The sequence below is a fragment of the Notechis scutatus genome, chromosome 3, assembly GCF_049901735.1.
Source record: "Notechis scutatus isolate UNSWTSFEM ecotype Mainland chromosome 3, rNotScu1.2, whole genome shotgun sequence".
Classification (NCBI taxonomy): domain Eukaryota; kingdom Metazoa; phylum Chordata; class Lepidosauria; order Squamata; family Elapidae; genus Notechis; species Notechis scutatus.
Genome location: NC_142011.1, coordinates 132,897,660 through 132,914,432, shown reverse-complemented (window position 1 = coordinate 132,914,432; position 16,773 = coordinate 132,897,660). Strand labels below are relative to the sequence as shown.

The window sequence follows — 16,773 nt, the reverse complement described above, 5'->3', positions numbered from 1 at the left end:
GCAAGAGATTCTTTTATAGTTCTCATACTTCTGCCAATCATTTCCATTTCTTGACTCTATTATTGTTATAAAAAGAGAATTATTTTATCCCCTGTTTAATAGAATTTCTTCCATATCCAATTAATTCCATCTTGCATGTACTTGAATGCAGAAGCTTTTCATGTAGGTATTTGTGGAGCAAACTGTATCAGCTCTGTAGCAGTGTAATATGATATATTCAATAATATGTTTTACCCAAATATAAAGTAAAAGTTCATACATGCTAGAAAATCCGCATTTATGTTCATACACAATTTTCTCCAACTCATACATCTTGTATGCAGGTTTTCCAAATTTATTGTATGCAATGTCCTCATGTATGACATTTGTTTGTGCAACTTCCCAAATATGCACATTTTATTATGCAATCTCTTAAGCTGAGAAATATTTCAGCAGACACTAGTGAATTCCATGAATTATGTTGCTCTTTACACCCAATCAATCACATCATTTCTCTCAAAAGAAATCTGTGATAGATTTTTGAAGCTTTCATATTTCTAATTCATAGGAGTGTATCTTAAAAGAAGAATCTCTACGCAAAAGAACAGAGTTGACATTAAAAAAAAAATGTTCAATAAAACAGCGAAGACCCATTTCACCTTAACAGGATGCATTATGTAATATCCTACTATGATGCATGTGGTGAAAAAAACAATCCACTTAATATTATGATTTTTTAAAAAAATAATAATATGTCAAGTACTGTTTATGGAAATAGCAAGTAGTTCGTGTAGCCAAGAAATTGCAAGTACTATAGAAAAGGTGAAACCATGAAAAGTTACGAATTTTAAAACTCTAGCTATCTGGAATGATTTATTAATATGAGCAGCCATATAAATTTGCTAAATGAAAAATAAGGAAGACTCTATTTGTATGTATAATTATGAGGGTTGCTACACCCTCTGATAGAGACATGTTGTGTTCTGCTCATTATCCTGCATATGATAATGTGCAAATCTTTCAAAAGTGATGTATAGAGGATTTTTACTCCCAGCAAAGCAGCTCTGTATATATACATTTGTGTAAATACAGTCAAGAAAAGTGTCTGAAGCACTAGTATATTTTTAATGTGACTTTTAATGGTTTTAAAGATTACATTTCAAACATGTTCCCATAAAATCTAAATCACTGGTGTTGTAGGATATATAAGGTTCTAATAAGGGCCACTAACAGAACAGAACATAAGTAGTAGTATATATTGATTTATTACATGTGTATTCTACCTTTTTTATTGAGCATACAAACAGAATTCCTGAGGACTTTCTCTATTATCTCCACAAATCTGTGAATTGGTTGAGTCAGAGAATGATTGAGTAAATCATCCTAAGAGTTCTGTGATTTGATAGGGACCGACATTTCTCCAATCAAAATAAAACTCTTTATGTCCCCCAAAGAACAATCTCACATATTAATTGGTTGCTTTAAGATATAATTTTTAACTAGGGAAAAGTATAAAATCACATTAAAAATCAGCTTAAGAGATTTACAGCCTAAAGAGAAACTGGAAACCACTCAGTCTATGTAATAAGTTTATGTTTCTTGAAAAAGTACAATGTGAAGCTAATGCTGTTCTTAGCTAGAAGCCAATCTTGCCAAAGTAGAAACTAAAGGATAGATAGAGGCAGTGGTGGGATTCAAACTTTTTTTTTTTACTACTGGTTCTGTGGCCGTGGCTTGGTGGATGTGGCAGGGGAAGGATACTGTAAAATCTCCAGTCAGAGGTGGTATTTGCCAGTTCTTCGAACTACACAAAATTTCTGCTTTTAAGAACTGGTCAGAACCTGCTGAATACAACCTCTGGATAGAGGCAATTAATTATTGGGGTAAACTTAACTGAACTCCATTGGATTTGATCCCTCTCATTCCAAGTGATAAATTCTAAATGGAAGAAGGTCCTTAATTAGAAAATAACATCATGTGGCCTGCTCTTAGCCAAATTCTATATATGAAACACATGCATTACACATCACCATCTGGAATTGTAGTTTAGCCTGTTCATCTGCCTAGGAGAAGCCCAACTTTATGTCATGTTGTCTTTATTCAGAACCCTATTCCATCATAATCTCTACCCTTAAATATCTGCCTTAAATATCATTGGGCTTTTACAAGGGCAGTAGGATTTCAAGGGAATGCTCTAATATTCTTTCAGTTTGGCATTTCTGTCCTTGTGACATGAGGAAGCTATGACACTTGCACTACTACACTGCAATTTTATTACAGTTTATATCAAAATTAATCCTTTTCTAGCAACAATGATGATTGCCATGTAATTTTCCTACCAGACAACGAAAACATCCAGGTCACTTGTAATGTTGCTAATTGTTGCTATTTAGCTTCAAGAGTATGACAGAGGCCACTTTCTAAAAATCATGTGTATGTCACAAATATAAACCTTGCTTCTTTTTTTGTATTTCTCCAGATTTGTTTTGCTAACTTTTACATTTAAAAACTTCTGGTTTGAAGGACTTTGGCGACAGACAGAAATCCGTGATCGTGCGTGGTTTCTGTCTGGGCTCACCGCTGGAGCGCCCCGAGCCGGCTGGTTTTGGGGCTAAGCCACCCCGTAGAGGTGGTGAAGAGGGGGGAGACTGCCAGCAGGGTCGAGGAGAGCCGCATCTCTCCTCCTCAGCTGGCCATTACTCCCTTTCCCAAAGGCGGTTGCAGCGGTGGTCAGAAATGGCAACCCCAAAGAAGAACTTGACCGGAAAAGAATGTGCAGGAGGAAGATAAGAAGTAAAAGTTTTGGCTGACCGGGTTAAATTGTAAACGCAACAACCAAGGTACCCTGGAATTTAAACTTACAAAAAATAACATCGCTCCCAAAGAAGAGTGGGAAGCAGTGAAGGAAAGTGAAAAGGGAAAGGTTTGGCTTTTTTTTTTCTTCTCTCTCCTTCCCTATACTGACAACTAAGAGACTTAAATAAGAAATCGGAAAAATATGCTTTGACATCAATAGGCAATTAAGCTGAAAATAAAACAAAATGCCAAAGGGATAATAAAGATTTCTGGACATTAAAATATTTCTTTTTCATAAGCAGGAAGGGAGAGAAAAAGAATAAGGGCAGGATCTGGAAGAGGGAGGAGACTGCCTGGAATTAAAAAGAATCTACAGTAAAACTTCAACAAGACTTCTAAAAGATACATTTTAACTGAAACTTTGCAACTAAATAGTAACCCCAGGAAGAGAAAGGGGAAAAAAAGAGCAAAAAAGAAACAGCTTGCGTGTATTTGGATTATTTGGTGATCTTTGGATTCTTAGTTATTATATTTGAATGACTAAAATCAATCGGGTGGTTGTTTAAAAATTTATACAATGGCACCACTTCTGGGTGAATTGAAAATGGAACTTAAAAAGTACAAAGAAGATGCACAAGAAGGGAAAGGTTCTTTTGGTTTCATTTTTCAATTCTTACCAGGGCTCAAAAAAAAATAAGACCCAGCCTTATTATATGAGAAACACGGTAGAAATGGAGATTTGGAACTATGAGAAACAACAAGAAAAGACTGCAAAACAAGAAGACTGGGACAAAGAAGAAGCCATCTTTAATGAACAAGCAATTTTATGTGGGGAAGAAAAAGGAAAGGGGGAAAGAGAATGGAGAATTTAAGACTTAAAAAACAACCAAAGAAAAGAAAAATAATTCAAAAATAAGTATAATACTGGAAAGCAACAGAAACAGAATACAGAAGAGAGAAATAGAGGTAGAGAGACAAGGGGCTAAAAAGGGGAGAGAGAAGAAGAGAGGGAAGAAGGAAAGGAAAAGAAGTTACAAAGGACCGGAGCAAGATATAGCGAAACAGGACCTATTTAGAGATAATGGGTGAAAATCTAACTGAAAAAGGGATTCTACATAAGATTGTATTGTTATATTAGTAATAGAAATAACTTTAGAAAATTGGAAACAACGTATGATTAAAATGAGGGATAAAATAGTTAGTGTAATTTAGTGAAATGTTTGTGAATAAAATAAGTGAAATAAAATAAATGAGAAAATTGAATTAGGAAGGAACGGGAACATTTTAATTAGTTAATGTTTTATAAAATAAAAGTGAAGGAGGGGGAATTAACTATGGAAAGCTTATAATTGTTCCCATAGAAGTATGATATTTAATTGAAAAGTAATGTTAAAGATGTTAAGACTTTAATGAATATTAATATTAATGATAGCATTGAATTGGACTGGAATGTTGTTTTAATTATATACATTTATATTTTTTTTCTTTTTTTAAGAATACAGTGTGTATTTTAAGAATGCACCAAGCAGAACCCGAATGGAAGTTATGTATTATATTGAATTTGTTATAAACTTTAGGGAAAAGATATAAAGGCGTCATACTCCAATCAGTAACTACAGGAGAAATTTTGTTTAATGAGAAAAGATAATAGATAATTGAAACAGGACAGACAAAAAATATAAATACAATGATTTGAATTGAGATGAGATAATTAAAATAAAATTGAGAAAATTAAAAGAGGGGAGAAGCTATGCAAAAAATGTAAAATAGTAATAAGATATGGAATAGAATATAAAAATGAGCATGAACCTGAATTTTTGTCTGTACGAAGAAATGTAACCCGGGATTACGCTACTTTAAAAAAAGATGTTTTATTTGTATTTTTTTTTTTCTCTTTGTGAAAACTCAAATAAAATTTACAAAAAAAATATATGCATTTTAAGAGGCGTATTGTACTTTTTTTTGCCACTTCAATTATTGGATGACGATGATGATGATGATGATGATGATGATGATGATGATGATGATGATTTTGGTGTTGTCATTATCTGAGTTTTCAGATAAAATCCCATGAATTCACACAATCGGTTAGGCTCACTAAAAGATTTTCCTCTAGCTAAATACTAATTTCCAATGCGGAATTCTGAGATAATTAGGAGCATTAACTTAATTTTTAAGACAGGTGGGTAAGAATCAATGAAAGTAGAAGGTACTTCTTAGTCAAAGTTAGTTTGGCTTTAGTTCCCCACTTCTGACCCACTTCAAGGGTTTGTTGGCATGCATTCACATTTTTGTCAGATAGCCATGTACTAGAGCAGGGGTCGCCAACCTTTTGGACCTCAGGGACCACCAAACTCATAATTTTAGATCCCAGGGACCACTAACCAGTTCTGTGGGCATGGCCTAATTTGTGGGTGTGGCTTGGTGGTCATGTGATTGGCTGGGCATGGCTTGTATGTAGATATTATAAATATTTATATAAATATTGATTTTTTTATAAAAAAAGAGCAACTTTTACCAAAAATCAGGCAAAGCAGGTAGGCAGATTAAGTTGCTCACAGAATCACAGATTCATTCAGCGATCTATCTATCTGTCATTGGCTAGCTCAGTCTGTCACATAAAATTTGCTTGCAAGCAAACTTACAAAATTAACTCACAACACACACCATGTATGTAAATATTGAATTTTTTATAAAAAAAGAGCAACTTTTACCCAAAATCAGGTAAAGCAGGCAGATTGAGTTGCTCACAAAATCATTCAGTGATCTATCTGCCATTGGCTAGCTCAGTGTCTCAAATTTGCTTGCTGTGAGTCTGCACTGAATTTGCTTGCAAGCAAATCTTCAGTCTTAAGGGAGGTTCAGCTGTGCTTAAAAGCAGAGCCGAAGATCTAAAGACTAGCTAGAAAGCAAGAAATCCAACCATTTTCTGCTTCCTAGCTAATCTAAATCTCCCGGCACAGCAGAACAGATGATGGTCGGAAAAAGGAAAAATAGCAATTTAGCAGGCAAGTTTCCCAGGTAAGGAGTGAGTGGGCAGGGAGGGTTCCCGCGGGCCATGAGGACGGCACAGCCTTGTGTTTCTACGCAGCATGGATTAATTGCTTTGGAGGGGTGCTCTGGGGATGAGATTTCTCTGTGGCCCACCAAAATTTTCTCACAGACCACCAGTGGGCCGTGGCCCACCGTTTGGTGACTGCTGTACTAGAGAGCATCTCAAGTGTTAGGTTGAATAAGTAAACATATTCACCTATTACGTTGCATAGACTATCATGCAATATAGTATGTTTAATAAATATGCCTAGATTGATAGTCTTTGATCTCTAGCTAAAGAATATACTGTGTCTCTTAATTTGCTGCAATCTGAATTCGGTTTTACTGTATGTGAATGGGTGCAAATCCTGAAATCTGTTTTATGAAACAATAATATGAATATAAATAAATGTTCAATTTGTCAAAATGTCCAGTGCATCCCTGATCTGAAGGCCTCGATATGCATGACTCCTTTTAAATAGCCCCCTGAGATTGTGGGTTCATTGAAAATTCATTGCATTAGAATAAAATATGTGTTTAATAACAAAGAGATTTATGGATTTAAGTTAACAAAAAGACTCCGAGCTGAATAACAACACTCTTTGTGTCTGTGGATGTGTGTGTGTGTGTGTGTGTGTGTGTGTGTTTGTAGCATTTGTATATCTTTCATTCAACTCCCTGCAGGTTTTTTTTGGAAGGGGGACACAAAGTTTTTCAGAACTGGTTTGTCATTGCCTCCTTTCAAAGACTAAGACAGTGTGATTGGTTCAAGATCCTCCAACTGACTTTGTGCCTAAGGCTTGAACTAGAATTCATGACCTCCTAGTTTCTAATCTGATGCCTTATTAACTCTAGCTCCAAACTAGTTCTCCAGCCATATTTACAGTTTATCAAAAAGCAGATCACTGAGAATATATGAGTATTGGTTTTTCTTTTTATCATTCTCATTGTTGGCAAACTTGTGAAGGGCACCAGTGTTTAAATTGCAGATAAAATTAACCAATTTAAGGCTACAACATGCTGCTTGCATGTTATTTCCCATTTTTTTGTCCATGTGCTGTCACTGTAGTGATCAAGCACCTGCTACTATAATTGGTGTTACAGTTTTGGAGAGAGGCATTGAGAACCCTTCCTCTTTTTTTTGACCGTAGTCTCTGCAATCTCTGAGATAAAAAACAAAACAAAAAAACCTTTCTTTTAAAGTGCAGTTCCCCATAGAGGAAAGTTAAACAACCTTGCTTTACTGCAAATACAATTTATTCATTGGCATAAATTTTGAATGACTTAAACAATCTCCTGTTCCAGATTTCAGAAAGATCAGTCTGTGTCAATATTGGCAGACTATTTTTTAAAAGGGGAAGGGGGATATTGGAAAGATACGCAGAGGAGAAACACATTATAACAGGATATCAGAAAAAGTGGGAGGAGAGGAATGGTGGTGTTAGTACTTCTGTATAAAATAGCTAGCCCACAATGATACATTCTCACCTCTAGGGTAAGTCAGAGCAAAAAAGTTGGTTATAGGTAATTTCTGCCTTTCATTTAGATGGGCTTTGAATATTATCCTATTAGAATATGATTTGTACAATCTGTTGCAGATATTTCTCAGGCCTTTATTTAATGTGTATAGGATCTTCTGAAAGTTGAACATTGTAACATACATGCACAAAATGAGGCGGTGATGGGGTTTCATCAAGGTATATAAACTTAAAACTCATCTAAACATTTATCCAATTTACAGGTTATTTCAAAGAGGAGTACAACAACATTTGCAGAAGATTCTACTGGTTAAAGGAAAAGACATACCAAGTTCAGCAGACTTCTCTGCAGAAGGTCCAGAGAATGAAAATTTGCAACTGCTTGGCATTTCTAATTTGGACTTGTATTTTTTACGAGATTCCTACTTTACTGTCACCGAAGAGGACTAGCGTGTATTTGCAAGCTAAAAGGATAATGGGACTGGCTAAGGATCAGGGAAAAGCCATGCATCGGACAAAGCGTGGATGGATGTGGAATCAATTTTTTTTATTGGAGGAATATACTGGTCCAGATACTCAATATGTGGGCAAGGTAAGCACTGCAATCAAAAGACCATTTAGAAACATAATCAAATTCACTGAGGCCCAGGATGGAGTGGGGATGGGATACTGGTGGAATTTCTCAGTAACATGGAATGTAGATTTTAGCAGGGAAGAAATGAGATTTCTCATCTAATAGTTTTGTGAAACATTCCAGTTTTAGCACAGAATGGTCCTCTAATGCTAGGATTTAGATGGTTCTACAGAGGGATGCTAGGTAGATAATCCTCCACTTATGACAACTGCTGAGCTCACAATTTCTGTTGCTAAGTGAGATCATTGTTAAGGGAGTTTTGTCTCATTTTATGAACTTTCTTGCCACACTTGTTAAATGAATCACTGCAGCTAAATTAGTAACGCGATTGTTAAGTGAATATGTCATCCCAATGACTTTGCTTGGCAGAAGGTCACAAAAAGGGATCCCATGATCCCAGGACACTACAATCATACATATGAACCAGTTGCTAAGTGTCTGAATTTTGATCACATGGCAATGGGGATGCTGCAGTGATCCTAAGCGTGAAAATCTATGATAGATCTATGATAGCTGGGCTGTTCGGCCACTTGAAAATACTGTAATTCTGGGGGAAAGACTTTCAGAATTTAAAAGCACTTTTTTTAAAAATGCAATTGATAGAGAAATAGTACTGTACAGAAGGAACATAAGTAAGAATGACATGGATCCGAAGCTAATAAACTAGCCATGCCTAAATAGTACATTACCTTAAATCACATGGAGTTTCTATTATCTACTTGCCAATGGCATTATATCCATGGATAGAGAATGCATTTCAGAAATGACAATATTTCACCGCTGTGGGAGGACAGTACTTACTCTTATTGGAGGAAATTCTTGGCTGAATTGGGAGCAGCATGTTTTCATGAATAGGTGACGAAGTCCAAATTCAAGTCCAAGTTGGCTTGTCAATATTAAGAGTTTTGAAAACAATAGAGGCTTGCCATCTTGAATGTAGTCTAGATTCCCATGAAGGAGGGGCTGTTTTCTAAAGGGCAAAGAAGCTGTGGAACTGGTAAAGTTTGATTGGTAGGAAGAGGATTAAAATGGCTTTTCCCCTAGATGTTGCCAGATACAGTATCTGTCGTTATGCAAATAGTTGCTTTGATGTGGCAAGATTCTGTCTATAAATGAAGAACAGTAAAGAAACTAACTTAACTAACTCCATGTGTCTTTCTTGATTCTTGAATCCTGACATAGGCAATATTTATCACCTTATTATCTTGTATTCGGGTGAAGGGGAAGAGATGAGTGTAGGTATTATATTAAATTGCCTTGTTTGTGATTCACTCAAGCAATCTGAGTTTTCATGCTTCTAGATTGCTTGTCCTCATTCTTGGGTTCAAAACAAGTAACTGACTTTAATTCTAAGTCAATTTTTTTCAACTGCATCAAAAAAGGCAGGCAAGACCATTGTTTTCACATATAAGCAAGTGTCTCAATACAGTGGCCAGTTTTACTGAGCACTGAATGAAAGGTAGGAAGTAGAGGATGAGGCAGGGAGACAGGAAGCTGGAGAAGATCAAACATGTCTCAGCAAACAACATGAAAGGTGAAAGTAAACCCTCTAGCTGTTGTTCCCAAGCTAAATCCTTCTATACTTCTCTTGGAGTCCAGGCTTCAGGTCCATGCCTTCAGATTAAGGTCTGCCAATTGCTGTGTCTCCACAACCAGCCAATTGACTAGGCAGGTTACACATTCCAGTTACATACATATATGCATATACATATATGCACAATACATACATTCATACATACAGTACACACACACACACACACACACACACATCAATGGAACTGATAGGGTGGGATGGTACACTGAGTACACACTCTGGCAAGTGAGCAAGGATTGGCTGACATTTTCCCCATGCTCAATGGTTGAACAAGTGACTAGTTTTTGATCCTTTACATCCTCAAGACACAGAAACATGGTTATACATCTACTGTTCTGATATCCAAAGAAGTCTGACCAGTTTATACAGCATGAATCAGATGTGAATAATTTTAAAATAAATTTAGAATGATTGGGAGACAGAACATCTAGTTCTTGCTCGAAAAAAGGAATATGTCTCTTTCCCTTTTTTTGTGTGCAAGTGCACTCTTCCTCATCGCCATAATCACAAATCTTAATTTCCTATTCCTCATTTTAAACTATCACATTGAGGAATTTTAATCCTGAATGCTTCTGTTATACCTGAACACTGACTTCATTTACTTTCACCTAAAGAAAGTAACTAAACAAACAGAAACAATGAAATCTGTATACTGTACATTAATGTGCTTTGAATTTAACAATTTATTTCTCAATTAAATATTGACAATAATATTGGTCTTATATTCACTACCATTCTTGATTCACTTGAAGAGATCATTATTACTACCTCATTCATCCTTACTATATAGCTATCATGATGTTAGTATTGCTTCTCTACAGCTAGAGTACAATAAGCATACACCATAGATTAAAATCAATTACATGAGGCACAGTATATAACAACTCTGTTTCTTTTACTGTAGCTACTATAACTGCTAACACGAACATAAAAGAAAGCAACATAAAATGCTTAATTATATTTTTGTAAAATTAAAGAGAAATAAATGGATGAATTAAAAAGAGAATGAAATGAAAGAGAATGAAATACATTTAATTATAATTGAATGGGATGAAGTATTTCTGGGTTAATATTGTAAATAAATATTAATAATCTATGGTAGAAATGGCACATTATCACTGTCATAATAATAAATAATATGCCACAATCTAAAATTACACATACTTCCTTTCTTATCAAGAGCTGACTCAGATGTTGTTTTGTTCAAACAAAGGTTGGGAAAAAAGACTGAATAAGAGTTAATTTTAATATATATGACATGACAAGATAGCAATAAAAATATAAAGAGTTCTTTCAAAACAGCCCAAGTAGAGGAAACACTGTGGGAAAATATAGTATATCATCTGAAAAGTTGAAATGCTCACAAATTTTATGGTAGCATAAAAACATCTGTTAAATATGTAAAGAAATATGAATAGGGCCATAGCAACATTGAGCTTTCAAATGTGAGTCAATTGAGAAAATGCAAGTGGTATAAAATTATGTTTAGAATTTTATAAATTTTACTAATAATTCTAAATTCCAAATTATAAAAGCCCAAATGAAGTCACAGAAAGGAGATACCTACCCACATCTTGGATAATCTCAGGTAGCCACAACCTAAGAACCTAGAATTAAGGACAAACTTCCTAACAGTGAGAACAATTAACCAGTGGAACAGCTTGCCTTCAGAAGTTGTGGGTACTTCATTACTGGAGGTGTTTAAGAATAGACTGGACAGCCATTTGCTGAAATAGGTTTTCGTGTTTGAGCAGGGCGGTTGGACTAGAAGACCTTCAAGGTCCCTTCCAACTCTATTCTATATGTATATGTAGACAAGAAACAATTTTCTTACTGTATACTTTTCCAAGCAGGATATTTTTTTAATATTGGAAATATGTTTACTTATATAAAATAGAAAGAATCAAGGGCCATTTATTAGATGCATTTCAACGAGCAGCAAAGATTCTGAGGCTGTTGTATAACTATCATGAGAACCATTTTTATTTTAATGTAGTTATTATGGTTCATTGCACAGTCAGCCAGATATTTAGTCTAGATTTAGCGTTTTCATCTATCTAACGGATCTTTTCCAAGGGACACACAGAAGCTGTTATTTAACAATAATAAAGATATCATCACAGAATATGAGCATTCAAAGTAAAGCTGTCCTTTGCAATTAACAGATAGTGATTTGCCAATACTGAAGATGCTCAAGTAGTGCTCCAGATGTTTTTGGGATTGTACCCAAGGTGCCTGTTACTATCAGTCTTACTTTTGCCATAGTGGGTCCATTTCTGTTTGTGGGTCTTTGTATTTTTTGATTGTCTCTAGTTCTTTCTCTTCTCGTCTGCTGTTCCCAGGTACTGGTCATGCCCACTATCCAGACTATTTTTTTGTCTTTCTTATTAACAATTGTTAACTCTGGGATATTATATAGGGTCTCCTGTCTGAGGAGGGGGGTTGGACTAGAAGATCTCCAAGGCCCCTTCCAACTCCATTCTCTCTCTCTCTGTGTGTGTGTGTGTGTATATATATCTATATATCTATCTATCTATCTATCTATCTATCTATCTATCTATCTATCTATCTATCTATCTATCTATATATCTATATCTATCTATATCTATATCTATATCTATATCTATATCTATATCTATATCTATATCTATATCTATATCTATATCTATATCTATCTATCTATCTATCTATCTATCTATCTATCTATCTATATTCTTAAGTTTTTTGCGGGTACTTACATATATGGTATACAGCTTTGTTCGGGTATTTTCCCACGTCATTATAGTTGTGCTTTTAAAGTTGAAGCGATATTTCAGCAGAATCTCATCTGCCATCATCAGGCTTGTATATTGTGTTCGTCTGTGAGTCAGACTTTCACAGCCATTTCTGTTTTAAATTTGGTGCTAGCCTACTGCTGTGCCAGAATGGTTTTTTCTTCATCCTGATTGATTGGGAGTCTTGGTCTGTGTTTATTGGTCTTGGAATTTGCTGTGTTCTGCTTGATTGGTGTTTCTAATATCTTCTGTCTGTTTTGTAGCTTTTTTTTTGTCTTGATTGGCTGGCAACATTGTGTTTCCTGTATTGGAGGCTTTTAGTGCGGCTTGGCTCCAAGTAAACGGACGGCTATCATTTATTAGGAAACTAGGTTTCCTCTGGGTGCCTGGTTGGGGTGTGTTTGAGCTGAAGGTATCGGGGGGATCTGTTTGTGCCCAGGTGTTTGCCTGGCTTGTGGTGTGGAGATTGTTTTGTTTGTGAGTGCAGGCTTCCAAATAATTGACAGTCTGGTGGAATCATCTATTCTATTCATGCTTTCAGGTCTTTTTTTCAATTTCTATGGCTTCTCTGATAATTCTGTAGCTGGGGTTTTCGATAGTGGCTAGGGCTTTGGTGCCATTGAAGTCGATGCTATGACCTTGGCTTTCATGTGTTGGACTAGTGAGGAAGTGTGTTCCAGCTTTTTTACTGCATTTTTGTGTTCATCCAGGCAGGTGCTTATTCTTCTATTGGTCTGTCCAATGTATGTGGCAGGGCATGGTGCACAGGGGACTTCATATATGCCTTGGTTTTCCAGGTCAATTTTATCTTTGGGGTTTCTTCGGATGGCTGCTATTTTTCTGTCTGTTTTGAAGGCAGTCTTGATGTGATGCTTGTGTAGTATCTTACTGATTTTGTCTGTAGTACCTCTTAAGTAGGGCAGGACAGCTGTTCCATAGGTCTGTTCATCTTCTAGGTCTCTGTTATGTCTCAGTGTGTTTTTGTGGATTAGGCCAGTGATTTTGCTTTTATGGAAGCCGTTGGCTGTCAGTACTTTAGTCAAGGTGCATAGTTCAGTCTTTATGTGTGTCTTGTCTGCCAGGCATTTGGTTCTGGCAATTAGTGTTTTGGATACGGAGTTTATCTGTGCTGGGTGGTGGTGGGATTGGGTGTTGAGGTAGCGGTTGGTGTGTGTTTTCTTCTGGCATATGGTGTGTCCTAGTGTGCCATCTGTTTTTTTGTAGCTTAGTACATCTGGGAATGGTTGTTGTTGTTTGTTTCCGTTTCCATGGTGAATTTGATTTTGGGGTGTATGCTGTTTAGGTGTGTTAGGAAATTGTTTAGGTTTTCTTTTCCATGGGGCCAAATCACAAATGTGTCATCAATGTATCTTAACCAGAGTTTCGGTTTGTGGGTGGCATTGGCTAGGGCTCTGGATTCAAATTCTTGCATGAACAGGTTTGCAACAACGGGTGACAGTGATGATCCCATAGGGGCTCCTTCAAATTGCTTGTATCTTTGTCCTTTGTATATGAAATATGTCATGGTTAAGCAGTGTTCTGCTAGTTCCATGAGGTGTTTGGTTGGTTGGTATTTATTTTTAATGATTTCTAGGGTTTCTTTTATCAGGACTTGAGTGAATAGTGAAACCACATCGAAACTTACAAGCAGATGTTTTTGTTCCACGTGTCGATCTTTGATCATTTCCAAGAGGTGGTATGAGTTTTGTACATGTGAAGCTGCTGCTTCAGCATGGTGCTGTAGCTGCTTTGCTAGGTTTTCTTAAGTTTTCGCGGATATTTATATGTATGGTATTTACCTTTGTTCGGGTATTTTCCCACGTCATTATAGTTGTGCTTTTAAAGTTGTAGTGATGTTTTGGCAGAATCTCATCTGCCATCATCAGGCTTGTGTATTGTGTTCATCTGTGAGTCAGGCTTTCACAGCCGTTTCTGTTTTAAATTTGGTGCTAGTCTACTGCTGTGTTAGAATGGTTTTTTTCTTCATTCTGATTGGTTGGGAGTCTTGGTCTGTGTTTATTGGTCTTGGAATTTGCTGTGTTCTGCTTGATTGGTGTTTCTAATATCTTCTGTCTGTTTTGTAGCTTTTTTTGTCTTGATTGGCTGGCAACATTTTGTTTCCTGTATTGGAGGCTTTTAGTGCAGCTTGGCTTCAGGTAAACGGAGAGCTATCATTTATTAGGAAGCTAGGTTTCATCTGGGTGCCTGGTTGGGGTGTGTTTGAGCTGGAGGTATCGGGGGGTCTGTTTGTGCCCAGGTGTTTGCTTGGCTTGTGGTGTGGAGATTTTTTTGTTTGTGAGTGCAGGCTTCCAAATAATTGACAGTCTGGTGGAGTCATCTCTTCTATTCATGTTTTCAGGTCTTTTTTTCAATCTCTATGGCTTCTCTGATAATTTTGTAGCTGGGGTTTTCTATAGTGGCTAGGGTTTTGGTGCCATTTAAGTCGATGCTATGACGTGTGGTTTTCATGTGTTGGACTAGTGAGGAAGTGTGTTCCAGCTTTTTTTACTGCATTTTTGTGTTCATCCAGGTGGGTACTTATTCTTCTATTGGTCTGTCCGATGTATGTGGCAGGGCATGCACAGGGCTATATATTAGATGCATTTCAATGAGCAGCAAAGATTCATGAAAATGATATGGCAGGTTTGTCTCTTAGCCATTGCCTGATCTTATTTGTTCACTTTGATTGTGATTTTTTTAATGTACTGACCATGCAATGCTTTCCTTGCCATGTCTCTTCTCTACTCTTCATTTGGTCCTTTGTGTAAGACAATGTGGGAAGCGCCCCCACCTCACCCCAGAAAAATGAAATATTTTTGGAAATATTAAAAAAGTCAGGATAGAACTCCCCTAAAGATGAAATGAAAAAAATCTTAAGGGAGGCAGAAACCAGTCCCAGTTTCCCTGTCCCAAGCAGAAACTAAGGAGGTCAGCTTTTAGAAATGCAGATTTGGTAATCTGTTCAGAAAGACTGGGTCAAGACAGAAATTCAGGTAAACAATAAGCCAAAGGTTGACCAGATGAACTCAGACAAGCATCTAGACTTTGCATTTCCCCTTTTGTCTATAGAGCAAGCCATGACCCCATAGGAATCTGACAACAGCCAATCGAATATTAAAGGATGTCTTCTTGCATAGGAACAGGAAGCTCAAATACAAAGCCCAAAGAAGTTATAAAAACCCACCCACTCTCAACTCCATTTTGTCAGCCGCCCAGAATCACATGTGGTTTGGTGGATCTGTTTCTTCAATAAAGAGAACCTTCCTTTTTAATCAGCCTTCACCCTCCATTTTATCTCTAGTGCCTTTCTCCCAGCTTGGAACTGGACCTGGATATTTCTTTCAACATCAGTTTTGTCTTTCAGTAGTCACTAAACCTTGCATCTTGTTCATTGAAATATTCTTCCAATTCCCTTTTTATTTTTCAACTTTCTGGTATACTTGCAACATTCCATGCCCATCTTTGCCCCTGTTAAGTAGAGTCTGTCAGTATTGCTGGATGGATGAAAGTCATGATTTCATGTCATTAATTTTCTGGTCTTCCTCTTAAGGGCTTTTATTTCTGCTTGAGTCCAGTTCACTATACCAGCTGTATATATATTGATTGAAATTGTGCCCGTGAAATTGTTTGATGGTATTTTCTCCATTGAGTTTGGACTTTAAAATCCTTTATCACTGTCATGATGTATTCACATCTAATCTTTGTGACATCATGTGCTTGATGTTGTTATGGTTCACCACAGTCAGACAGATATTCAGACTGGATTGAGATTTTTGTCTGACCATCAAATCCTTCCCAAGGACCTGGGGATAGGCAAATGTGAATGTTTGATGGTGTTACAGATATTGTTGCAGGATGTAAGTTGTTCCAAGTAAAGCTGCCTTTTGCAATTGACTGATGATGAATTTGCTAATGCCAGTGTTCAAGGAATGCTCCAATTGTTTTGGGATTGTATCCAAGGTGCCTATTATTATTGGTACTAACTTTACTTTGTTTTTCCACAGTCATTCTGTTTCTATTTGCAGGTTGTTGTATTTCAGTATCTGTTCCAGTTTCTTCTCTTCTTTTCTACCTGTCTCTAGGTACTGCCATATCCACTAACCAAACTGTTTTGCCTTTTTTTTTATTGACAGCTATAAGTCAGGTGGCAGCTTCCTATCTGTTTGGATTTTAAAGTCCCAGAGCACTTTAGCTTCTTTGTTTTCTACGATTTTGTCTATTTTATGGTGCCACCAGTTCTTGCTTGTACACAAAAGATGTTTCTTGAAGAGTTTTGAATGTACCATTGTTGTTACTTTGTTATGATGTTGTTTGTAGTCAGTCTGTGTCAACTTCCTGCAGCAGCTAACTAGTGATCCATTGTTCTTTCAGTTTCTTTGCTATCTGCTGCTATCTTCTCAATTCTGGCTTAGTATGCATTTATTTTGAAGGCTTGGTCATGTTTTGTTATCTGTTTTCCCTGCTATTTTTTTTAATGTACTTGTC

The 16,773-nt window shown here is 36.5% G+C and overlaps 1 protein-coding gene across 2 annotated transcripts in view; it reads left to right on the top strand.

The window, feature by feature from the left end:
• The window catches only part of CDH9 (cadherin 9), a 165,200-nt gene that overhangs the window by 33,318 nt on the left and 115,109 nt on the right, over nucleotides 1–16,773 (top strand). For both annotated transcript variants that reach the window (XM_087961178.1, XM_026675384.2), the window contains exon 2: nucleotides 7,550–7,878. In XM_087961178.1, the coding sequence (XP_087817304.1) occupies nucleotides 7,651–7,878 (228 nt within the window). In that variant the 5' untranslated portion in view covers nucleotides 7,550–7,650. The remainder of the gene's footprint in view (nucleotides 1–7,549; nucleotides 7,879–16,773) is intronic.